Here is a 24,982-nt window from a genome sequence, read left to right on the forward strand (position 1 = left end):
CTGTGGTAGGAAAAATAATATGGAAAGTTGAAGTGCAGGTGGAGTTTAAGTACATTTGGTGGTAGGTACAATGCAAACTTGCTCTGGCTGGGTTTCACCAGCTAAAGAACCTGGAGGTACTGCAAAGACAAGCAGAGGTAGGCTCATGGAGATAAGGGATGAGCTGGAGAGCTGAACACCCAGTGTCAGAAGTAGCTCTCACATGTAGGGAGCAGCTCTGTGTGGTTGTGTCACAGCTCTCTCGTTGGCTTTTTGACCTCCAAATAGTATTTCTTCTTCAGTCATATAAAGAATGAAAGGCAAACCAGAAGCTTCCATCAAAATGGACCTAAGAGCCTAGGAAAGAGGAGGCCACAAAGATGATCAGAGGCCTGGAGGGCCTCCCCTATGGGGACAGGCTGAGAGAGTTGTGGTTATTCAGCCCAGAGAAGAGAAGGCTCTGGGGAGACCCTAGAGAAGCCTTCCAGTATCTTAAAGGGGCTACAGGAGAGCTGGGGAGGGACATTTTGCAAGGGGTTGTAGTGACAGGATTAGGGGCAATGGCTTTGAGCTGGAAGAGGGGAGATTAGACTGGAGATCAAGAAGAAATTCCTTACAGTGAGGGTGGTGAGACATTTACACAGGTTGACCAGGAGGGTGTTCAAGCCCGGTCTGCATGAAGCCTTGAGCAAGCTGGGCTAGATGGAGGTTGGATCTAGGTGATCTTTAAGGTCCCTTCCAACCCAACCCATTCTGTGATTCTCTGATTCTGTGAAATGCAGGAATGCTGGGCAGTCTTTCTGATCTCTATGAACTGCCAACTAGCTTAGAAACCTTTGGGAAGGACAGGAACTCATGTGGGATTCTTCTAAAGGCAGTGTTGTTCTTCACCAGTCACCTACCAGAATAGTAAAGGCAAAGGACAGGCTGCTTCCAGGAAACTGAAAGCTCTTTCAAAGAGGTGTCAGAAGAGCAGGCAGAGTGCTTAGATGTGAAGGAGCGCACAGAATCACCCAGCCTCTAATGGAGGAGCAGCACTCCCTGGAGATCTGAGGATGTTTTTGCAACCATCAGTGAAACAGCAAACACAACAGTATGAGCTCATTGTTAAGCTCATTTCCTGATACAGGATCTGAGGAACATGGAAGCTGTGACTTCCTCACGTTCACAGCAGCCAGTTGCTGGCACTGACACTCCAGGTCTCTCAATAGCTACATGTCACCTTTGTCCTCTGAGCTTCTGGGCTCAGCAGCTACTGCAGGACAGCTCTCATTTGGGGACCACTGGGGAACCTGCAGGGACTAAACAAGTGGTTGTGTTGTGCAGTTGTCCTGGGAGAGCTTAGGAAACATCAATGGTTGCAGCCCCCACTATTAATGTCAGATTTTCCCAGTTCCTTCAGTAGACCTGGTCAGAAGCAATATGCAGCCATCTGAAGGCATGATGTTGAGTGAACCATCTTTGGGCCATGGTGTAATGGCCATGGTAGTGTAGGTTCAGCTGTCAGACTCTGTGATCATAGAGGTCCTCTCCAACTGAAGCTATTGTATGATTCTGTTTCCTTTTCTGCCACTCCAAATCCATGAGGCTCTAAGCCAAGGCTGTTCTGCCCGAAGTTCTAAAGGAATAGAATAGAATAGAATAGAATAGAATAGAATAGAATAGAATAGAATAGAATAGAATAGAATAAGGAATAGAATAGAATAGAATAGAATAGAATAGAATAGAATAGAATAGAATAGAATAGAATAGAATAGAATAGAATAGAAAGAATAGAATCAAATCAACCAGGTTGAAAGAGACCTCCAAGATCATCAAGTCCCACCAATCACCCAACCCTAATTAATAAGCTAAACCATGGCACTGCCTCATTCAGTCTTTTCTTAAACCCCTCCAGGGACTTTGAGCCCACCACCTCCCTGGGCAGCCCATTCCAATGGCCAATCTCTCTTTCTGTGAAGAGCTTCTTTCTAAGATCAAATCTAAACTTCCCCTGGCACAGCTTGAGGCTGTGTCCTCTTGTTCTGGTGCTGCTTGCCTGCCTGAGAGAAGAGACCAACCCCCACCTGGCTACAACCTCCCTTCAGGGAGCTGGAGAGAGCAAGAAGGTCTCCCCTGAGCCTCCTCTTCCCCAGGCTAAGCAACCTCAGCTCCCTCAGCCTCTCCTCACAGGGCTGTGCTCCAGACCCCTCCCCAGCTTTGTTGCCCTTCTCTGGCCATGCTCATGCAGCTCAACATCCTTCTTGAACTGAGGGGCCCAGAACTGGACACAGTACTCAAGTTCATCGTGTCAGCCAAGAGGTACTTCCAGAGTCCACCCCACGTTTTGGGGTGTCTGCTGTTGGCATACAGCAGAGAGCTGACAAACAGGTTTGTAAGCTCTGAGGGTTGAATTCAGTAGCATCTCCACCCTACTGATAAGGACTCCCTGCCCCTCTTCGGGAGGAACATTTTTCTTTATCTAGGAGACACTGCAAGGCTGCCTGGGCATTTGATCTTTGCTGACATATGCTCTAGCAGGCAGGAGATAACAGAAGGATTCCTTGGGATTAAAGAGCACACATCTACGTGAAGGAATACATGAGGGGCTGGCTTTGTTGGCCAAGCAATAGGCAGAAGGAAATTATCTGCAGGACCACAGCTCTGCTGCTTTCCTTCATCTGGTTTATTCACCTTCATTAGAGCTATCAGCAGTTTAGGATTTCATGGTGTCTTAGTTGTGAGGTTTTTTGGTTGTAGGCTTTCAAGCAGCTTCTCTAAAACACAAATCAAGATGCCAGGAGAGAGAGAATTCTAAAGGTAAAACTTGGGAGATCCAGAAGGACAAATAGACTTAGGAGAATCCACAGACACAACTCATGAGCATGGAGCTATGTTTGGGGTAGTGGTGTTTCTTTTCACATGCCTCTGTTGCTGTTCCTCCTGCCCTGGGCTAAAAGGTGATCTCAAAGAAGCCACCCAGAGAGAGGTTTTGCCCATGGGTTTGTCCTCCTGACTAGAAGGAAAGAGGGTTGGAAATCACAGACTTGTAGAATCCCAAGTAGGAAAGTACCTCAAAGATCACCTGGTACAACCTTTCTTGGCAAAAGTATTGAATGAGGACTTGAGCTTCAGCCTCCCTTCAGACCCATGCTTCCTGATGAACTGGAGAAGATATTTGTTCTCACTGCTTGTCTGGAATGGACATGTAACATATTTCCAGTATGGAATCTTGGCACTTGGACTTGTTGAATGCCATCCTGTTGGACTCTGCCCATCTGTCCAGTCAGTTGAGGTCCCTCTGCGGGGCCCTTCTGTCCTCTAACTGACCAACATCTGCTCCCAACTTGGTGTCATCTGCAAACTTGCTGATGACTGACTCAATCCCCTCATCCAGATCATCAGTGAAGACATTAAAGAGGATGGGGCCCAGAACTGATCCCTGGGGGACGGCAGTGAATGAAACCTGCCCACAGAGCTTTAATTCAGCTCCCTCAGTCATTTATTTGCCTGTGTGAGGGGAGGTGTCCATACCTCTGTGCTCCTAATCCCTACTTAGGTGCACTGGTATTTATCTTCTCTGCAAAAGTGGCCTGAACTGACAAGTTGGAAAGGAATGATTAGGTTTTTGGTCATCAGGACCCAATTACTGTCTGTACACAGGTGTCATGTAATTAGGGGTAGAAGGGAAATTAGGTGTGGCTGGAAAGCTGTCCAGCAGAAAAGGACCTGGGGGTGCTGGTTGATAGCTGGCTGAAGATGAGCCAGCAGTGGACCCAGGTGGCCAACATGGCCAAGAAGATCCTAGCCTGAAATTCTTGCTGTATCAGCAATAGCGTGGCCAGCAGAAGCAGGGCATGGAGTGTCCCCCAGTGCTCAGCACTTGGGAGGCCACACCTTGAGTACTGGATTCATTTTTTGCCCTCTTACTACAAGAAGGACATTGAAGTGCTGGAGTGTGTCCAGAGAAGGGCAGTGAAGCTGCTGGGGAAGGGTCTGGAGAACAGGGCTGGTGAGGAGCAGCTGAGGGAACTGGGATTGTTTAGTGTCACAGTATCACAGCATCACAGTATAACTTAGCTTGGAAAGGACCTCGAGGATCATCGAGTCCAACCTATCAACACAGACCTCATGACTAGACCATGGCACCAAGTGCCACATCCAATCCCCTCTTGAACACCTCCATGGATGCTGACTCCACCACCTCCCTGGGCAGCACATTCCAATGAAGAATGACTCTCTCAGTGAAAAACTTCCTCCTCACCTCGAGTCTAAACCTCCCCTGGTGCAGCTTGAGACTGTGTCCTCTTGTTCTGGTGCTGGTTGCTAGAGAGAAGAGGCCAACCCCTTCCCGGCCACAACCACCCCTCAGGTAGTTGTAGAGGGCAATGAGGTCACCCCTGAGCCTCCTCTTCTCCAGGCTAAACAACCCCAGCTCCCTCAGCCTCTCCTCACAGGGCTGTGCTCAAGGCCTCTCCCCAGCCTTGTTGCCCTTCTCTGGACACCTTCAAGTGTCTCAATGTCCTTCTTAAACTGAGGGGCCCAGAACTGGACACAGGACTCAAGGTGTGGCCTAACCAATGCAGAGTCCAGGGGCACAATGACTTCCCTGCTCCTGCTGGCCACACTCTTCCTAATGCAGGCCAGGATGCCATTGGCCTTCCTGGCCACCTGGGCACACTGCTGGCTCATATTCAGGTGGCTGTCGATCAGCACCCCCAGGTCCCTCTCTGTTTGGCAGCTCTCAGCCACTCCGACCCCAGCCTGTAGCTCTGCCTGGGATTGCCGTAGCCAAAGTGCAGCCCCTGGGACTTGGACTTGTTGAATGCCATCCTGTTGGACTCTGCCCATCTGTCCAGTCGGTCGAGGTCCCTCTGCAGAGCCTTTCTACCCTCTAACTGACTAACATCTGCTCCTAATGTGTGGAGGAAGGGAGGCTGAGGGGAGACCTCACTGCTCTTTACAACTCCCTGGAAAGAGGCTGGAGCTAGGTGGGGGTTGTCTCTTCTCTTGAGGATCATGTGATAGAACAAGCAGAAATGTTCTATCTGAAATTGTGCCAGGGGAGGCTCAGGTAGGATATTAGGATTATTCAGGCATTGGAACAGGCTGCCCAGGGAAGTGGTGCTCCAGAAATGTGTAGAGATGACATTTTGGGGCATGGTTCAATGGCCATGATGGTATTAGGTTGAAGGTTGGATTTGATGATCTTAGAGGCCTTTCCCAACTGAAACCATTCTATGAAAGCCTAACTTCAAGCAATTTGCCCAGCACTGTGCAGGGTCTCTGGCAGAGACAGCAGGATCTTCCTGCTCAAAGGAGCTTTTGGTTACTTTCACAGTAACAGACATTACCTGTCCTGCCCCTCTGGGTCTCACCTGACTGTTTTTACTTGTAGGTGAGAAAGGAATCTCTTGGCAGAAGTTTCCTCCTCTTCTGAAGTTGTTGTCCATCCACAGAAATCAGCCATCCCCTGCCTTGAATGAGGCAAAGGTCACACAGGAAAACCAGGCTGTGATTTTTTTACCAGCAGTAGCTGGGTTGTGATGCTCCAGGGGTGAAGGCAACCTCTGGACATACTGAAAGTTGAGAACCTTGTATAAACCAAACACACTTCAGACAGAAGAGCTTGTATCAGGGAGCATCCTGGTGACATCTGTGCTTTCCACCAGCAGGGGCAGATTCTCCACATTCTCTGCATAGATTTCTGCTCCAAGGTGAGGGAGCAACCATAGCACAGGGAATTATCACCCTCCAGGGGGACCTGCAGTGGGAGTGAGGGAGGAGAAACTGAGCTGGGGAGTGGTTTTCCTAAATATTTACTGATAGGAGAGCTATGCCAAGACTTCAAAAACTTGGAGAGCATCCCAAATGTTATCAGGGAGTGTGTCTGCCCCTTCAGCACTTCTTTCTGTGTATTTCACAGTCACAGTCTCACAGTATCACTTAGGTTGGAAAGGACCTCAAGGATCATCAAGTCCAACCTATCAACACAGACCTCATGACTAGACCATGGCACCAAGTGCCACGTCCAATCCCCTCTTGAACACCTCCAGGGATGGGGACTCCACCACCTCCCTGGGCAGCACATCCCAATGGCTAACAACTCTCTCAGTGAAGAGCTTTCTCCTCACCTCCAGCCTAAACCTCCCCTGGCACAGCCTGAGACTGTGTCCCCTTCTTCTGGTGCTGCTTGCCTGGGAGAAGAGACCAACCCCTTCCCAGCTATAACCACCTTTCAGGGAGTTGTAGAGAGCAAGAAGGTCTCCCCTGAGCCTCCTCTTCTCCAGGCTAAACAACCCCAGCTCCCTCAGCCTCTCCTCACAGGGCTGTGCTCAAGGCCTCTCCCCAGCCTTGTTGCCCTTCTCTGGACACCTTCAAGTGTCTCAATGTCCTTCTTAAACTGAGGGGCCCAGAACTGGACACAGTACTTAGGGTGTGACCTAACCAGTGCTGAGCACAAGGCACAATGACTTCCCTGCTCCTGCTGGCCACACTCTTCCTGATGAAGGCCAAGATGCCATTGGCCCTCCTGGCCACACTGCTGGCTCATGTTCAGGCATCTGTCAGTCAGCACCCCCAGGTCCCTCTCTGCCTGGCTGCTCTCAGCCACTCCAACCCTTCCAACCCTGACAGTTCTGTGATTCTGTGAATGATGCAACCCCCAGAGCAATGCACAGATCCAAATTTTAAACTTCTCTCAAAAAAATAAGAGGGGACTGAGAGATTTGAAGCAGACTTCATTTCATCAATCCAGCTCAGAGCAGCATGAGCACTTGCACAACTCAGAACACCTTCTGGAGACATTTCAAAGCCATGCAGATGTGGTGCTGAGGGACATGGCTTAGTGGTGACCTGGCACTGCTGCATTGATGGTTGGACTCAGTGGGCTTAGGAAGAAATTCTTTACAGTGAGGGTGGGAAGACACTGGCACAGGTTGCCCAGGGAGGTTGTGGATGTCCCCTCCCTGGAAGTGTTCAAGGCTAGGTTGGATGTGGCCTTGAGCAACCTGGGCTGGTGGGAGAGGTGCCTGCCCGTGGCAGGGGAGTTGGAACCAGATCACCTTTAAGGTCCCTTCTAACCCAAATCAGTCTGTGATTTTGTGATCTTAAAGGGGTCTTCCAACTGAAATGATTCTATGTAGAATCAGGTTTGAGAAGATGCAGAATGGGAGCAAGGTTTAAAGGAGAGAGATGGTGAGAAAGAGGGAATTTTTCGCCAAGTGGATTTAGGATGAATCCTTCAGCCTGAAAAAGTTTCTCTGTTTCTTCCCAGACATCAAGGCCACCCTTTCCTGTGCTCATGTCCTTGCCAGGGAGAGCACAGAGTACACAAGGGAAGGTTCTCCTGACCACATTCATGGTTGTGTGCCAGCTTGCTGTGCATGACCTGACATTCACAATTGCTGGCAAAGGTTTAGGTATTTCTTCATGGCCATGGACTGGAGCACTTTCAATACTTCAAAGCTCTTAGAAACATCCACTTCTCCAGACAGAGGGGATGCAAGGCCTTTCAGAAGCACTTTTACACCTGGCTTACCTGAAATCTGAAAGACCAGCCTAAGAAACACCTGGGTTGTGAAAAATTCAGCCCAAATGGCATGGGAAAGCAACATGCCCTGGAAGAACCATGTGGATGTGGCACTTTGGAACATGGTTTAGTGGCCATGGTGGTGTCAGATCAATGGCTGGACTGGATGGTCTTAGAGGTCTTGTCCAAGCAAAACAATAATTCTGTGATTCTCTTTTGGTTAATTAAACCAAGTCTTTGGAAAGAAAGTGTAGCTTGGTTTGTTTACCTGTAGTTAGAATAAAGTAGAGTAGAGTAGAGTAGAGTAGAGTAGGGTAGGGTAGGGTAGGGTAGAGTAGAGTAGAGTAGAGTAGAGTAGAGTAGAGTAGAGTAGGGTAGGGTAGGGTAGGGTAGAGTAGAGTAGAGTAGAATAGAACAGAATGGAATGGAATGGAATGGAATGGAATGGAATGGAATGGAATGGAATGGAATGGAATTGAATTGAATTGAATTGAATTAACCTGGTTGGAAGAGACCTTTGAAATCATCGAGTCCAACCTGTCACCCAACACCAGCTAATCAACTAAACCATGGCACCAAGTGCCACATCCAATCCCCTCTTGAACACCTCCAGGGATGGTGACTCCACCACCTCCCTGGGCAGCACATCCCAAGGGACAATCTCTCTTGCTGGGAAGAACTTCTTCCTAACATCCAGCCTGAACCTCCCCTGGCACACCTTGAGACTGTGTCCTCTTGTTCTGTTGCTGGGTGCCTGGGAGAAGAGACCAACCCCCACCTGGCTGCAACCTCCCTTCAGGGAGTTGAAGAGAGCAATGAGGTCTCCCCTGAGCCTCCTCTTCTCCAGGCTAAGCAACCCCAGCTCCCTCAGCCTCTCCTCCCAGGGCTGTGCTCCAGACCCCTCCCCAGCTTTGTTGCCCTTCTCTGGACACGCAGTTCACAGAGCTCTTAGATCTGCTCCAAATCAGTCCCTAAAGCAGACTACTTAACTGCCTATGCAGCAAAGCTAAGTAATTCCTCAGAGTTCTTTTATGATTAGTCAGGATTTATTCAAGTTAAAATTCCATGTAGTGGCAGAGGCAGGTGGGTTGTGCTGCAGTTGGAGGTTTCCATAACAATAACAGGCACCAATTAAAAGCCAATTAGTCATGGACATTACTTTAAGGTCCAGTACTTTGCAAACTCTCCCCTCTTCAATTTTCCTTCTCTGGAGCTGCCCATTATCCTCCCTACAAAGCCTTGAAAATGAATGTGGACTGTTTGCCTGTCTCCATGGAAGCCTTGCCACACCACGCCATACACAAATGCTTCCCAGGCATTTCAGAGAGCTCCTTTCCCCCTCTGATCTTTGCCCTAAACAAATGTGCTGTTTATTCACTCTTCTCCTCATTTATGAAGGTCCATTCGAGGCTGGATGAATGCCAGTGAAAAAAAAAAAGAACTAAACCTGTGTTTGAGAATGAGAGGAGATTCCTCCTTGCAGCATTTACCATGACAGCAGGCACAGACTGGCTGCCCCCTCTCCTTGTGCTCCTCTTTGAATCCCCAGACCTCTGCCACTTGGAAATGAAGAGCACAGATTTGGTGTTAGGGAAAATAAAAAGCATCAAAGCAAATGAAAAGCGTCCTGCTAAGGAAAACAAAACAGAAATAATAACCTGGTGGTTCAGTCTCAAGATGAGAAATCAGTTCACAGGCTCAGGATGCCAGGGGTTTGAAGGGACCCAAAGACACCACCGAGTCCAACCCCCCTGCCAGAGCAGGACCATACAACCTAGCTCAGGTCACACAGGAACACATCCAGACAGGCCTTGAAAGTCTCCAGAGAAGGAGACTCCACAACCTCTCTGGGCAGCCTGCTTCAGGGCTCTGGGACCCTCACAGTCAAGAAGTTCTTCCTCATGTTGAGGTGGAACCTCCTGTGCTGCAGCTTACATCCATTGCTCCTCGTCCTATCAAATGAGCAGAGCCTGTCCCCTCCCTCCTGACCCTCAGCCCTCAGATATTGATAAACATTTATTAAATGCCCTCTCAGTCTTCTCCTCTCCAGACTAAACAGCCCCAGGGCTCTCAGCCTCTCCTCACCAGGCAGTGCTCCAGTCCCCTAATCATCCTCCTTGCCCTCTGCTGGACTCTCTCCAGCAGATCCCTGTCCCACTTAAACTGGGGAGCCCAGAACTGAATGCAGTACTCAAGATGAGGTCTCAGCAGGGCAGAGTAGAGGGGGAGGAGAACCTCCCTGGATCTGCTGGACACAGTCTTCTTAATACACCCCAGGGACCCATTGGCCTTCTTGGCCCCCAGGGCACATTGCTGTCCCATGCAGAACTCATTATGGTGGTGTTCCAGGGTTGGAAGGGACCTCAAGGATCATCCAGTTCCAACCCCCTGCCATGGGCAGGGACACCTCACACTACAGCAGCAGGTTGCTCACAGCCACATCCAGCCTGGCTGCAAACACCTCCAGGCATGAGGCTTCCACCACCTCCCTGGGCAGCCTGTGCCAGTCTCTCACCTGGCCAGAGCCTCATCCAGCCTGGGCTTAAACACCTCCAGGGACGAGGCCTCAACCACCTCCCTGGACAACCCATTCCAGGGCTTCACCACTCTCATGGGGAAGAACCTCCTCCTCACATCCAGCCTGAATCTCCCCACCTCCAGCTTCATTCCATTCCCCCTAGTCCTATCACTACCTGAGATCCTGAGCAGTCCCTCCCCAGCCTTCCTGTAGCCCCCTTCAGATACTGGAAGGCCACAATGAGGTCACCTGGGAGCCTTCTCTTCTGCAGACTGAACAGCCCCAACTCCTTCAGTCTGTCCTCATAGGAGAGGTGCTCCAGCCCTCTGCTCATCCTTGTGGCCCTTCTCTGGACACCTTCCAGCACCTCCAGATCCCTCTTGTAATAGGGGCTGCAGAACTGGAGGCAGTACTCCAGGTGGGGTCTCACCAGAGCTGAGCAGAGGGGGAGAATCACCTCCCTTGCCCTGCTGGCCACACTAGCCACTCCTTGGTAATGATTGCTTCCAGGACTGTGGAGGCTGAATGCTTAGCCAGGCTCCATTCAGGACCCTGCTCTTTCCCCTGCAGTTCACAGGAAACACAATTGTTGCTAAGCTAAACACCACCATGAACTGTAAACAAAAGATGTCATCAGCTTTGTGCACTCAGCTCTACCCGGGGGGCGTGGGGGGGGACAAATCAGTGCTGAATCCAAAGCACGGTTTCCCTCAGCCTCTGTCCCTGCAGATATATTGAAACACTGGCCTTGGCTGCTGCTAAATTGATGATCTTATTTACTCAGTATGCTTTCAGAGGCAGCAAGGGAGCTAATACTGGTGTGGTTCTTCAGGACCTGACAGCAGCTGCATTAAACAAAAGCTCCCTGCAGCACTCCTCTCTCACTTGGCACCGGTTTCTCTATTACTACACCCAAAGTCCTGTTTCTAGCAGCAGTTGGATTTACAGGCAGGAAGGGTTTAGGTTTATACCACAAGGTCATGTTATGCAACCTGTTTCAGTAAGAGCAATTTGCTGAGTGCTTATATCTCTTTTGTTGATGAATATTTCATATGGGAAGCGTCAGGCACGTTCAGTATTCACCAGACCAAAGCTAACTTTTAGGAAGCATTTGGAGGGAGCTTAATTTGCTATAAACCTCCTGAAGGTGCTTTGCTTTCTTCTGCATACACTCTCTTTGTGATCTGTATGACAGCTCCTACTGAGAAAAGCATAACCACACCATTCTCTCTGCAACTACCTAAAAGGAGGTTGGAGTGAGGTGGGAGTTCACAGAATCACCAAGGTTGGAAGAGACCTCAAAGCTCATCGAGTCCAACCTGTCACCACAGACCTCATGACTAGACCATGGCACCAAGTGCCACATCCAATCCCCTCTTGAACACCTCCAGGGATGGGGACTCCACCACCTCCCTGGGCAGCACATTCCAATGGGCAATCACTCTCTCTGTGTAGAATTTCTTCCTGACCTCCAGCCTAAACTTCCCCTGGCACAACTTGAGACTGTGTCCTCTTGTTCTGGTGCTGCTTGCCTGCCTGGGAGAAGAGACCAAGCCCCACCTGGCTACAACCTCCCTTCAGGGAGTTGGAGAGAGCAAGAAGGTCTCCCCTGAGGCTCCTCCAGGCTAAGCAACCCCAGCTCCCTCAGCCTCTCCTCACAGGGCTGTGCTCCAGACCCCTCCCCAGCCTTGTTGCCCTTCTCTGGACACCTTCAAGTGTCTCAATGTCCTTCTTAAATTGAGGGGCCAGACATAACATTATCTTGCACAACATACATATAATGGACTGGACTCAGTGCACTGTTAGCTCCATACCCAAAAGGCAGCTGATTCTGCAAGAGAATGTTTGATCCCAACCTTACATGTGTGCAGTGATGTGCTTCACTTCCAATTACCCACCATAAATAGGAGTTTCTCAATTCCATGCAAATGTATACTGCTCTTCATTTCCTTGAAGGTACTCCTGCTGTGCTGTCTCTTTGCACATGTTTGGGGTTGGAAAAGACCTCTGGGATCATCCAGTCCAACCCCCCCCTGCTAAAGCAACATCACCCACAGCAGGTTGTCCAGAATCAAAATGTCCATCTGGGTTTGGAATCTCTCCCCACCCTTTAGCTCTTTCTGAGCATTGCTCAGCTCCCCTCTGGGGCTGCTCTTCTCCAGGCTCAACAGGCCCAGGGCTCTCAGCCTTTCCTCCTCACAGAGCTGCTCCAGGTCCCTCAGAGCCTTGTCACCTCCACTGGGTCCTCTCCAGTATTCCCTGTCTCTCTTGAAGTGGGGAGCCCAGAATGGGCATGCTACTCCAGGTGTGGCCTCCCTGGAGCAAAGGCAACCACAAGTTCCTCAGTCAAAACAATCACTGTACTTCATTGGGTTAAATTACTTTCTTCAGGATGTATTTGGCTGGCAAGTATAAGGAGTCATGCTCACCTGTGACATTATTTGATCTGTGTACTGACCCTTGGAAGCTGTTTCCTTTAGATGAAATGCCCATAGATGGACATCTACTCAGAAGAGAGCACCATTTCAAAGGGGGATGTCAGAAGCCCACTGCTGAGAGGGTTCTAAGCTGTGACTCACTGGTTTTCAGATGTGGCACTCCATGCACCTTTCTTTTTGATTTCAGTCTCTAATCCTGCTTCTTTTCCAGTCCTTGGAAGGACAGATCAAAACTGCTTGACATTTCCAGTCTGAATGCCAGTCCAAGACCAGCTCTGGTGGTGTGGTGCCCGTGGTAAAGGTGCAGCAGACACTGCTGTGGCTGTCAGAAGGGAAGCTTGTGGCCAGAGTAGGCTGTTCTCATGTCTAGTTTCTAGATATCTCTAACCTGAACTAAAAGCCACAAGTAATTTTTAGTTCATATTAGCTAAAGAACTGATATCCACCTTCCTTTGATTGTTGGTGAAGCAGCCCTCAAGGGTTTGGCTTCCAGGCACTGTTGGTAGATGCCTCTCTTCTCTCCAGCAGATCTGAAGAGCTGCATTCAATCAGAGTCATTCCTGCCCTGTGCTGTTTTCACATGTCCTGCCAGTCCACTTCATTTTGCCCTTCTTTTCCAGGTCAGAAGTGGCGAGATTTGAGCTTCCCTGCAGAAGCAGCCCGGGGCAGAGGGAGGGAGCAGCACGGCCTGAGGGGAGGTCCTGCCTGCCCGGTGTCCAGCCAGACCGACGATCCCCCACCGGCGGAGCGGGCGCCTCTGAGAACGGTATCAAACCCAGCACCCACCTGCTTTATTCCCTCTCTGATCTGTAAGACCCTCAGCAGAAAATACACTCTAGGCATCAAACCACCAAAGCCACAAACCTACCCTAATGAACCTTGAAATCCTACACCTAAGCAAAAGGCAACAGCCCAGCTTTCTACTTCTCCCCCCTCACATAATTCTGTGCTTAATGAAAGCCTGAACATATGACAGAATCACAGAATGTTAGGGACTGGAAGGGACCTCAAAAGATCATCCAGTCCACCCTGAGCTGAACTTTGCCATCACTTTCCACATTTCCCAAAGCCAAATATCAGGCAGAAGATGGATGGGGCCCTCCCAGTATGTTCTTTATATTGAGAACCATAAGATATATATTGGAGAACCTTAGGGATAATGTATTCTCTGTTCATTTCTCATACAGAAATAGGTACAAACCAAAAGCAAAGTCTATTTCTGAGCTGTAGTGCTTCATTGGTAGTCACTACAGAATCACAGAGTGTTAGGGGCTGGAAGGGAGCTTGAAAGCTCATCCAGTCCAAGCCCCCTGCCAGAGCAGGGTCACCTAGAGCAGATCACACAGGAATGCATCCAGGTGGGGGTTGAATATCTCCAGAGAGGGAGACTCCACAGCCCCCCTGGGCAGCCTGTGCCAGGGCACTGTCACCCTCACAGGGAAAAAAGTCTTCCTTCGGTTTCCATGGAGCTTCCTCTGCCTCAACTTCCACCACTGCCCCTTGTGCTGGCATTGGGCATCACCCAGCAGAGCCTCTGGGCACTCACCCTGCACATCTTTAGCACCAGCAATGAGGTCACCCTCAGGCTCCTCCTCTCCAAGCTACAGAGCCCTCAGCTCCCTCAGGCTCTCCTCCTAAGGTAGATGTTCCACTCCCTTCATCATTTTCGTGGCTCTGTGCTGGACTCTCTCAAGCAGTTCCCTGAGGTCCTTCTTGTACTGAGGGGCCCAGAACTGGACACAAGATTCCACATGCAGTCTCACCAGGGTCATCAGCAACATTATGTTCTGAGGGAGAGATGAAATAGAAACTCCAAACCCCTCACCTCAAACACCTCCCCCTTTAACCACACCACCTGGCTGGCAATGCTGGTGCTTGGATTTTGAAGCCTGTGCTAGCCATGGACCAGACTTTCATGGAAACATTTCAGGCACAGCACATTCCACTCTAATTTAAAGTTGTCCTCAGAGTGAGTGCAAAAGGCTTTTGGAGACCTGAAAGGGTCCCACTGAAATCAGAGCCTCACCAGGGTAGAGTAGAGAGAGGGAGGAGAATGTCTCTCGACCCATGACCACACCCCTCCAGTTACAGCTTCTTTCCCCAAGGTTCACCTCACCAAACCCTTTTTCCTGGCTTAAAAGTTTTCCTTTCTCTGTAAATAAACCCTCAGAACTTCAGCTAAAATCATCTCTCAGGAAACCATTTGCAGCTAATGCTCTGCACAGCCACGCTCTTTGGAAACATCCTGGTGGCTGCAGTAGCTCCAAAAAAGGGCCAACCCCTTTAGCAGATGTGGCACTAACTGCTGCCATCACAGCACACCCTGGTGATCTCCCAAGGGGCTGCACAAAGAATTCTTTGAAGGTCTTCTAAAACCCTATGGCCAAGGCTGGATCTCACCATCCATGACCTCAGCTAGGCATTGTAGGGCAGGCACTGTTACGAGGGCTCTCAAGGAGACAGCAATTTGGAGGTCATTTGTTGTCTTCTCTCCAGGGATTTTGCTGTTCTTTTTGGGCATAGTATCATAGTATCATAGTATCATTCAGGGTTGGAAGGGACCACAAGGATCAGCTAGTTCCAACCCCCCTGCCATGGGCAGGGACACCTCACACTAGATCAGCCTGGCCAGAGCCTCAGCCAGCCTGGGCTTAAACACCTCCAAAGACAGGGCCCCAACCACCTCCCTGGACAACCCATTCCAGGGTTTCACCACTCTCATGGGGAAGAACCTCCTCCTCACATCCAGCCTGAATCTCCCCACCTCCAGCTTCATTCCATTCCCCCTAGTCCTATCACTACCTGAGAGCCTGAGAAGTCCTTCCCCAGCCTTCCTGTAGCCCCCTTCAGATACTGCAAGGCCACAATTAGGTCACCTCAGAGCCTTCTCTTCTTCAGACTGAACAGCCCCAACTCCTTCAGTCTGTCCTCATAGGAGAGGTGCTCCAGCCCTCATCCTCGTGGCCCTTCTCTGGACACCTTCCAGCACCTCCACATCCCTCTTGGAATAGGGGCTCCAGAACTGGAGGCAGTACTGCAGGTGGGGTCTCACCAGGGCTGAGCAGAGGGGGAGAATCACCTCCCTCGACCTGCTGGCCACACTTCTCCTGATGCAGCCCAGGATCTGATTGACTTTGCGGGCTGCAAGTGCACACTGAGAGCTCATGTTGAGCTTCTCCTCCACCAGCACCTCCAAGTCACTCTCCTCAGGGCTGCTGGACATCCCTAGTTCCAAGAAGATGGAAGCACACATTAACTGTGGGTAAAATGCTCAGAGAGCTGCATTTAGTGACCCAAAAAACCTGAGATTTTGGGTGTGTATTGAATGGAGCTGGCAAGAAGCTGCTTGGGAATGTAAAAGATGATGACCTGTAAATACAAGTACCATTGTGACATGTTCTCCATGGGGTTGGGCTTTACAAAACAAACCTGTGCCAAATATTTTGATCAGACTCTTTGCCGGCTCAGAGAGAGTTTCTACGTCCAACCCACTCTACCTGCATTGCAAGTGCAGTTTACAGCAGACTGCACCTCACAGAATCACAGAATGGTAGGAGTTGGAAGGGGCCTCTCAAGATCACTGAGTTCAACCCCCAGCCAGATCAAGATCACCTAAAGCAAATTAGAATAGAGTAGAATAGAATAGAATAGAATAGAATAGAATAGAATAGAATAGAATAGAATAGAATAGAATAGACCAGGTTGGAAAAGACCTTTGAGATCATTGAGTCCAGCCTATCACCCAACACTAATCAACTAAACCATGGCACCAAGCACCCCATCCAGTCTCTTCCTAAACACCTCCAGTGATGGTGACTCCACCACCTCCCTGGGCAGCACATCCCAAGGGCCAATTACTCCCTCTGTGAAGAACTTCTTCCTGACATCCAGCCTAAACCTCCCCTGGCACAGCTTGAGACTGTGGCCTCTTGTTCTGGTGCTGGGTGCCTGGGAGAAGAGACTAACCCCCACCTGGCTACAACCTCCCTTCAGGGAGATGGAGAGAGCAAGAAGGTCTCCCCTGAGCCTCCTCTTCTCCAGGCTAAGCAACCCCAGCTCCCTCAGCCTCTCCTCACAGGGCTGTGCTCCAGACCCCTCCCCAGCTTTCTTGCCCTTCTCTGGACACCTTCCAGCAGCTCAACATCTTTCCTAACCTGAGGGGCCCAGAACTGGACACAGAAACACATCCAGGTAGGCCTTCAACATCTCCAGGGACAGAGACTCCACCATCTCTCTGGGCAGCCTGCTCCAGGGCTCTGCCACCCTCACAGGACAGGATTTCTTCCTCATGTTTAGGTGGAACTTGCTATGTTCAAGTTTGTGCTCATTCCCTCTTGGGGACCACTGAGAGGAGTCTTCCCCATCTTCCTGACACCCACCCCTTAGATATTTGTAAGCATTGAGGAAGATCTCCCCTTAGCCTCCTGCAGGCTAGACAGCCCCAGCTCTCTCAGCCTTTCCTCATATGAGAGATGTTCCACTTGAATGATACCAAACAGACCTGAGTTCACAGATTCAACAAGCTGAAAAAGTGTTCCATCAACTAAAAAAGCATGAGTCAGGCAGAGAACAAAACAACAACTCAGAGAGCTGTCCACATAAAATAGTGTGGTAAGATTTAAGACAAATATGCTAGGTAAAGAAATTCAGGTGCAAAGTCCTGGGGGTTTTGTATAGCCATTAATTTCTCAGAGGGGAGAAGCACTGCCATCAATGGCATTGGCTAGGTCATAGAATCATAAAATGGGTTGGGTTGGAAGGGACCCTAAAGATCACCTAGTTCCACCCCCCTGCCATGGGCAGGGACACCTCCCACCAGCCCAGCTTGCTCAAGGCCTCATCCAGCCTGGCCTTGAACACCTCCAGGCAGAAGGCAGCCACAGCCTCCCTGGGCAACCTGTGCCAGAGTCTCCCCACTCTCACTCTGAAGAATTTCTTCCTAACCTCCAGTCTCAATCTCCTCTATTCCAGCTTAAAGCCCTTGTCCTCATCCTACCACTACAAACCCTTGTCAGAAGTCCCTTCCAGCTTTCTTGTAGGCCTCCTTCTCCATTAGTTTCCAAATTAATGCCCAAATGTCACCAAAAACTGCCCTGTGGTTCTACCAACAGAACCTTGTGGTTTGAATGTGAGCTTCCCAGAAGCACTTCAATAAAACACTGCCTTTACTTTAAGAGATGCATAAGAAGTTTTGCTTTTCCTTCTGGCTTCCAGCTCTGCTAATCATAGAGTGGTGGAGGTTGAGAGGGACCTCCAGGGATCATCTAGTCCAAGTTCCCTGCCAGAGTAGGATAACCCAGGGCAGGTCACACAGGAGCAGATCCAGGTGGGCTTTGAAAGCCTCCGGAGCAGGAGACTCCACAACCTCTCTGGGCAGCCTGCTCCAGGGCTCCAGCACCCTCACTGCAAAGAAGTTGTTCCTCTTACTGAGGTGGTACTTCCTGACTTCCAGTTTGTATCCATTGCCCCTCCTGCTGTCACAGCACAGCACTGGAAAGAGGCTAACCTGTAAGGGGGATGCAAGCCACACTTTTTGCACACACATTGAACCAGAGCAAAGGAGACTTCCTGTGGAGGGCAGGGGGAAGAGCTAGTGAAAGCATCACAAGCATCTTGGATACTTTCTGAAGGCCACTTGTGATTCAAATGCCTTCCCCTCCACATTTAAACCCCTAATCCAAGTCTCTGCTATGTCAGAGGCTGCAATTAATTTCCTGGATTAAACACAGCAGTGTGCAGCTCATCAAGGAATGTGATGGGTCACATTGGGTGAGAGTTCTCACAGCTGCCCATACAGGCCTTCAAGCCTGACCTCAGTGCCAGGCACGATGATGGAAGAGGTCATCTTGAGTGCAGTCACACAGCACTTACAGGATGGCCAAGGGATCAGGCCCAGGCAGCATGGATTTAGGAAGGGTAGGTCCTGCCTCACCAACCTGATCTCCTTCTATGCCCAGGTGACTACCTGGTGGATGTGGGGCAGGCTGTGGATGTGGTCTGCCTGGACTTCAGCAAGGCCTTTGACACCGTCCCCCACAGCAAACTCCAGGCCAAGCTGTCAGCCCCTGGCTTGGACAGCAGCACTCTGAGCTGGGTTAGGAACTGGCTGAAGGCTGAGCCCAGAGAGGGTGGTGAATGGTGCCACAGCCAGCTGGCAGCCAGGCACCAGTGGTGTCCCCCAGGAATCAGTGCTGGGCCCCAGCCTGTTCAATATCTTTGATGATCTGGAGGAGGGCATTGAGTCCATCATCAGTGAATGTGCAGATGACACCAAGCTGGGGGCAGGAGTTGATCTGTTAGAGGCTAGGAGAGCTCTGCAGAGGGACCTGGACAGGCTGGACAGATGGGCAGAGTCCAAGGGCAGGAGATTTAACACATCCAAGTGCCAGGTTCTACACATTGGCCACAACAACCCCAGGCCACAACAAGCCCAAGGGTCAGAGTGGCGGAGAGCAGCCAGGCAGAAAGGGACCTGGGGGTGCTGATTGACAGCAGCTGAACATGAGCCAGCAGTGTGCCCAGGCAGCCAAGAAGGCCAAGGGCATCCTGGCCTGCATCAGGAAGAGTGTGGCCAGCAGGAGCAGGGAAGTCATTGTGCCCTGTGCTCAGCACTGCTTAGGCCACACCTGGAGTCCTGTGTCCAGTTCTGGGCTCCTCAGGTTAGGAAAGATGTTGAGCTGCTGGAAGGTGTCCAGAGAAGGGCAACAAAGCTGGGGAGGGGTCTGGAGCACAGCCCTGGGAGGAGAGGCTGAGGGAGCTGGGGTTGCTTAGCCTGGAGAAGAGGAGGCTCAGGGGAGACCTTCTTGCTCTCTCCAACTCCCTCAAGGGAGGTTGTAGCCAGGTGGGGGTTGGTCTCTTCTCCCAGGCAGGCAGCCAGCAGCAGAACAAGAGGACACAGTCTCAAGCTGTGCCAGGGGAGGTTTAGGCTGGAGGTGAGGAGAAAGTTTTTCCCAGCAAGAGAGATTGGCCCTTGGGATGTGCTGCCCAGGGAGGTGGTGGAGTCACCATCCCTGGAGGTGTTCAAGAGGGGATTGGATGTGGCACTTGGTGCCATGGTTTAGTTGATTAGATGGTGTTGGGTGAGAGGTTGGACTTGATGATCTCTGAGGTCTTTTCCAACCTGGTTCATTCTATTTCTATTTCTAGCAGCCATAACCTCTTTACCCCTTTGAACTCCTGTGGCAGGAAAACAAATGATGGTGGGAAAATAGTTCCCTCCTAATGCATCACCCATTGAAAATAGAAAGGTCTTTGTGATTTGGCCAGGCAGAGCCTCACAGGGAGAAAGTGCTGCTAATAAATTAGTTTGTACAGTGTTAAGGTTGCCATAAAAATGCAGCCATTCATTCTCTCATCATTAAAGAGCAAGGCTGCATGCAGCTGAGCTTTGTTCCTGCTCAGGCAATCAATTACTGAAGGCGATAACCTATAAATTAGGCACAGGGAATGCTGCTGGAATGCAAATTGCAGTAACAACCACATGCTGAGGGGTTAACTCAACACCAAGCCAAGCCCAGAACCACAGGCTTTTTGTCCTTTGTGGCTGAAAATAGACCTGAGCCAGGATGAGGCAGGCTGCAGCTGGAGAGCGAGAGGCTGCTGCGGCAGTGGGACGCGGCTGCCCTCTGAAGGGGATCTTGCTGCTGGCACAGGGATGGGACCACACAGAAGTCCTCAGAGAGACAATGGGAAATGGTGTTTCAGCTCCAGCTGCAGTTCTTCCTCCTAGCAATCAGGCAGAAAGCAGCTTCCTGAGAGCCTCTGCTGGGTGACTCATCCCCTGGAGCCCCTTCTCCTGGGCTGAAGGGGCTGAAAGTCCTGGCAGTCTGGGGCAGACCCCCTCTCCTGGGCTGAAGGGGCTAATAGTCCTGGCAGTCTGGGGCAGTCCCCCTCTCCTGGGCTGAAGGGGCTAAAAGTCCTGGCAGTCTGGGGCAGTCCCCACAGACTCGAAAAGGGGAAACATTGCTCCCATTTTCAAAATGGGTAAGAAGGAGGAACCAGGGAACTCCAGGCCAGGCAGTCTCACCTCTGTGCCCAGAAAGATCATGGAACAGATCCTCCTGGAGGCACTACTGGCTCAGAAGAATAGTGAAGAGGTGATTTGGAACAGTCAGCATGGCTTCACCAAGGGCAAATCCTGCCTGACCAACCTGATGGCCTTCTCTGAGCAGGTGACAACATCAATAGCTGAGGGGGGAGCAGCTGATGTTGTTTACCTGGAGCTGAGCAAAGCCTTCAACACTGTCCTGCCCCACATCCTGGTCTCCAAGCTGGTGACACATGGGTTTGATGGGTGACCACTAGATGGATAAGGAACTGGCTTGATGGCCAAAGAGTGGCTGTCAATGGCTCCATGTCCCAGTGGAGGCCAGGGACAAGCAGAGTCCCTCAGGGATCAGTCCTGGGACCAGGCTTGGTCAACATCTTTGGGGGTGACATGGACAGTGGCATTGAGTGCACCCTCAGCAGGTTTGCTGATGACACCAAGCTGTGTGGTGCAGCAGACACGCTGGAGGGAAGGGAGGCCATCCAGAGGGACCTGGACAGGCTGGAGAGGTGGGCACAAGCCAACCTCATGAGGTTCAACAAGACCAAGGGCAGGGTCCTGCAGCTGGGTCGAGGCAATCCCAGGCACAAATCCAGGCTGGGCAGTAACTGGCTGGAAAGCAGCCCTGAGGAGAGAGACTTGGGGGTGCTGGTGGAGGAGAAGCTCAACAGGAGCTCTCAGTGTGCACTTGCAGCCCAGAAAGCCAATCAGATCCTGGGCTGCATCAGGAGAAGTGTGGCCAGCAGGTCGAGGGAGGTGATCCTCCCCTTCTACTCAGCTCTGGTGAGACCCCACCTGCAGTACTGCCTCCAGTTCTGGAGCCCCTATTACAAGAGGGATGTGGAGGTGCTGGAAGGTGTCCAGAGAAGGGCCACAAGGATGATCAGAGGGCTGGAGCACCTCTCCTACGAGGACAGACTGAAGGAGTTGGGGCTGTTCAGTCTGCAGAAGAGAAGGCTCCGAGGTGACCTAATTGTGGCCTTCCAGTATCTGAAGGGGGCTCCAAGAAGGCTGGGGAAGGACTTGTCAGGATGTCAGGTAGTGATAGGACTAGGGGGAATGGAATGAAGCTGGAGGTGGGGAGATTCAGGCTGGATGTGAGGAGGAGGTTCTTCCCCATGAGAGTGGTGAAGCCCTGGAATGGGTTGCCCAGGGAGGTGGTTGAGGCCCTGTCCCTGGAGGTGTTTAAGCCCAGGCTGGCTGAGGCTCTGGCCAGGCTGATCTAGTGTGGGGTGTCCCTGCCCATGGCAGGGGGGTTGGAACTAGCTGATCCTTGTGGTCCCTTCCAACCCTGAATGATACTATGATACTATGGAATCTGCATAACGTTTGCAGTGCCACCTGAGGTCATCTCTAAAGAACTAACAGCAGTTTTCCTGATCACTTTGCTAGAATTCATTAAACCTGCTTAATCAACTGACAGCTAGTGAGGTAAACAATTACAGCATTCCAAATCATGCTAGCATGGGCTTATCCTGATGTCAGCTCAAAATAAATGCTGGGGATAAAGCTGGGACCAGTGCCCATCATGGACTCACAGGGAGTTACAAGCAGCATAATAACCCTCAACATCCCAGGATATATCTTACTGTAATGTAAAGGAGCTGAAAAGTCCCACCAGGCACCATTCTGTGCCCCAGAGGAGCTGAAAATCACAGAATCACCAAGGTTGGAAGAGACCTCAAAGGTCATCGAGTCCAACCTGTCACCACAGACCTCATGACTAAACCATGGCACCAAGTGCCACATCCAATCCCCTCTTGAACACCTCCAGGGATGGGGACTCCACCACCTCCCTAGGCAGCACATCCCAATGGGCAATGATTCTCTCTGTGAAGAACTTTCTCCTCACCTCCAGCCTAAACTTCCCCTGACACATCTTGAGGCTGTGGCCCCTTGTTCTGGTGCTGGTTGCTAGAGAGAAGAGGCCAATATCTGCCTGTCTACAAACTCCTTTCAGGGAGTTGTAGAGAGCAAGAAGGTCTCCCCTGAGCCTCCTCTTCTCCAGGCTAAGCAACCCCAGCTCCCTCAGCCTCTCCTCACAGGGCTGTGCTCAAGGCCTCTCCCCAGCCTCATTGCCCTTCTCTGGACACCTTCAAGTGTCTCGATGTCCTTCTTAAACTGAGGGGCCCAGAACTGGACACAGGACTCAAGGTGTGGCCTAACCAATGCAGAGTACAGGGGCACAATGACTTCAAGGATTAGCTTTAGGATTTGAACTGCCACATGCTGACATAAAAAAATAAAAGGAGGCACCCCCCCCCCTCCCCCTCACAGAAGCCCTGACAGAGTCACAGAATCCCCCAGGTTGGAAGAGACCTCCGAGATCATCGAGTCCAACCTATCACCACAGACCTCATGACTAAACCATGGCACCAAGTGCCACATCCAATCCCCTCTTGAACACCCCCAGGGATGGTGACTCCACCACCTCCCTGGGCAGCACATTCCAGTGGCTAACAACTCTCTCAGTGAAGAACTTTTGCTTCACCTCCAGCCTAAACTTCCCCTGGCACAGCTTGAGACAGTTGCCCTCCTGATCCTTCACCCTGCTCCTTATGTCAGAGGTACTTAAAGAATTGAAGTGAAAGAGCTAGCAGGTTACCTGCAGGAGAGTGCTGAAGTGTTGGCACAGAATTCTTGTGCTTGAAAAAGACCTCTGAGACCATTGGCTCCAACCATCAACCCAAGAGCAGCTCAAGGTACAGCCTTGCTGTCTAGAAGCACTCATGGAGATTATTTCAAGGTGTTTAAATTCGGATGGAAACGTGGCCAGACAAGCTGGAATTCCAGAGCTCAGTCATGCCAGGTTAAGATGGAGATGAAAAGCAAGCAGCAGCATGAGAAGATAGGGAAAGTTTGGGGGAAAAAAAAGCCTGATAGAGTCATAGAATTGTTTTGGTTGGAAGAGCCCTTTAGGAGCACTCAGTCCAACCACCAACCCACCACCTCCATGGCCCCAAGTGCCACGGCCACAGGTTTCTCAAACACCTCCAGGGGTGGGGACCACTACCTCCTTGGGCAGCCTCTTCCAGTCCCTGACCACTCTTGCAGAGAAGAAATGTTTCCTGATCTCCAACTTCAACCTCCCCTGGCACAATTTGAGGCCCCTTCCTCTTGTCTCAGCACTTGAGAGAGCAGACCCAAGACCCACCTCATTAATAATTATTGCTGACACTGCCCTGGCTCAGCTTTAAACCCCTTCTGTGGCTGCTGCAGGCCCCTGCATGCTGTTTTGCTGGGTTTTTAACAGCTCTCTCCCTTCTGTCTCAGCCCCAGGAGTTTGAGTGAGCTGCTGCTGGAGCAGCAGGGGGAAAGTGGTTGTGTTGTCACTAAGGGGTTGGTTTCTCCAGCAGAGGATCAGCTGTTTCGCTCGGTGGAGGGCCAGGCTGCCTCTGATGAAGAGGAAGAGAAGTGGGGAGGAGACCAGCCATCCCAGGTGGACCTCATGAAGAAAAACCTGGCCAAGCTCCCTTGCTGTGGCAGTGGGTAGGTATCAGAGATTAATGTGATTTGAGCCCTTTGCAGAGATCACACAGAATCATACAAAATGCCAGCATGGTGGGGTTGGAAGTGGCTTCTGGAGATCATCCAGTCCAGACCAGACCCTGCTAAAGCAGGGCACCTACAGCAGCCTGCCCAGGATCTCAGTGGCCAGGGGGGGTTGGAATCTCTGCAGAGAAGGAGACTCCACAACCTCTCTGGGCAGCCTGCTCCAGGACTCCAGCACCCTCACACCAAAGAAGTTTCTTTTGGGTGCCAGTCTGTTGCCCCTTGTCCTGTCACTGGACACCACTGACAAGAGTCTGGCCCCAGCCTCTTGCCCCCAACCCTTTAGCTCTTGCTGAGCATTGCTCAGATCCCTTCTGAGGCTGCTCTTCTCCAGGCTCAACAGTCCCAAGGCTCTCAGCCTTTCCTGGCAGAGATGCTCCAGGCCCCTCAGCAGCTTTGTAGGCTCTGCTGGACTCTCTTCAGTAGTTTCCTGTCTCTCTTGATCTGAGGAGCCCAGAACTAGAGCCAGTAGTCCAGATGTGTCCTCACTAGGGCAGCAGGAGAAGAGAATCTCCCTTAATGCACTCTTCTTAATGCATCCCAGGAGATCATTTGCCCCTTGGCCATGAGGGCACATTGCTGGCTCATGGTGAACTTCTTGTTCACCAGCACTCTCAGGTCCCCTCTGGGGGGCTGCTTTGCAGCAGCTCAGCCCTCACCAGTACTGGTGCAGGGGGTTATTCCTCCCCAGGTACAGGACCCTACACTTGCCCTGGTTGAACTTCATGAGGTTCCCCTCCACCCAACTCTCCAGCCTGGCCAGGTCTCACTGAATGGCAGCACAGCCTGACTGGGTGTTGGTTTGGTATCATCAGCAAACTCATTGAAGATGTTGAACAAGAGTGTACCTAGCTCTGACCCCTGGAGAACAGACCTGAAGGCACCATCAAGAAGCAGAGATAGTGTATGGGTAAAATCAGCACCTTTGGCCACCCAGC

The 24,982-nt window shown here is 51.0% G+C and overlaps 1 protein-coding gene across 3 annotated transcripts in view; it reads left to right on the forward strand.

The window, feature by feature from the left end:
* EFCC1 (EF-hand and coiled-coil domain containing 1) overlaps positions 1-24,982 on the forward strand; it is a 72,371-nt gene that overhangs the window by 37,108 nt on the left and 10,281 nt on the right. For 2 of the 3 annotated variants that reach the window (XM_068162635.1, XM_068162637.1), the window contains exons 3-4: positions 13,066-13,211; positions 23,846-23,981. In XM_068162635.1, coding sequence (XP_068018736.1) covers positions 13,066-13,211; positions 23,846-23,981 — 282 coding nt within the window. The remainder of the gene's footprint in view (positions 1-13,065; positions 13,212-23,845; positions 23,982-24,982) is intronic. The other variant, XM_068162636.1, reaches the window with a different exon arrangement.

This window comes from Melanerpes formicivorus, unplaced genomic scaffold (assembly GCF_026170545.1).
Source record: "Melanerpes formicivorus ecotype bairdi unplaced genomic scaffold, bMelFor1.0.p_v2 SCAF_66, whole genome shotgun sequence".
Classification (NCBI taxonomy): Eukaryota; Metazoa; Chordata; class Aves; order Piciformes; family Picidae; genus Melanerpes; species Melanerpes formicivorus.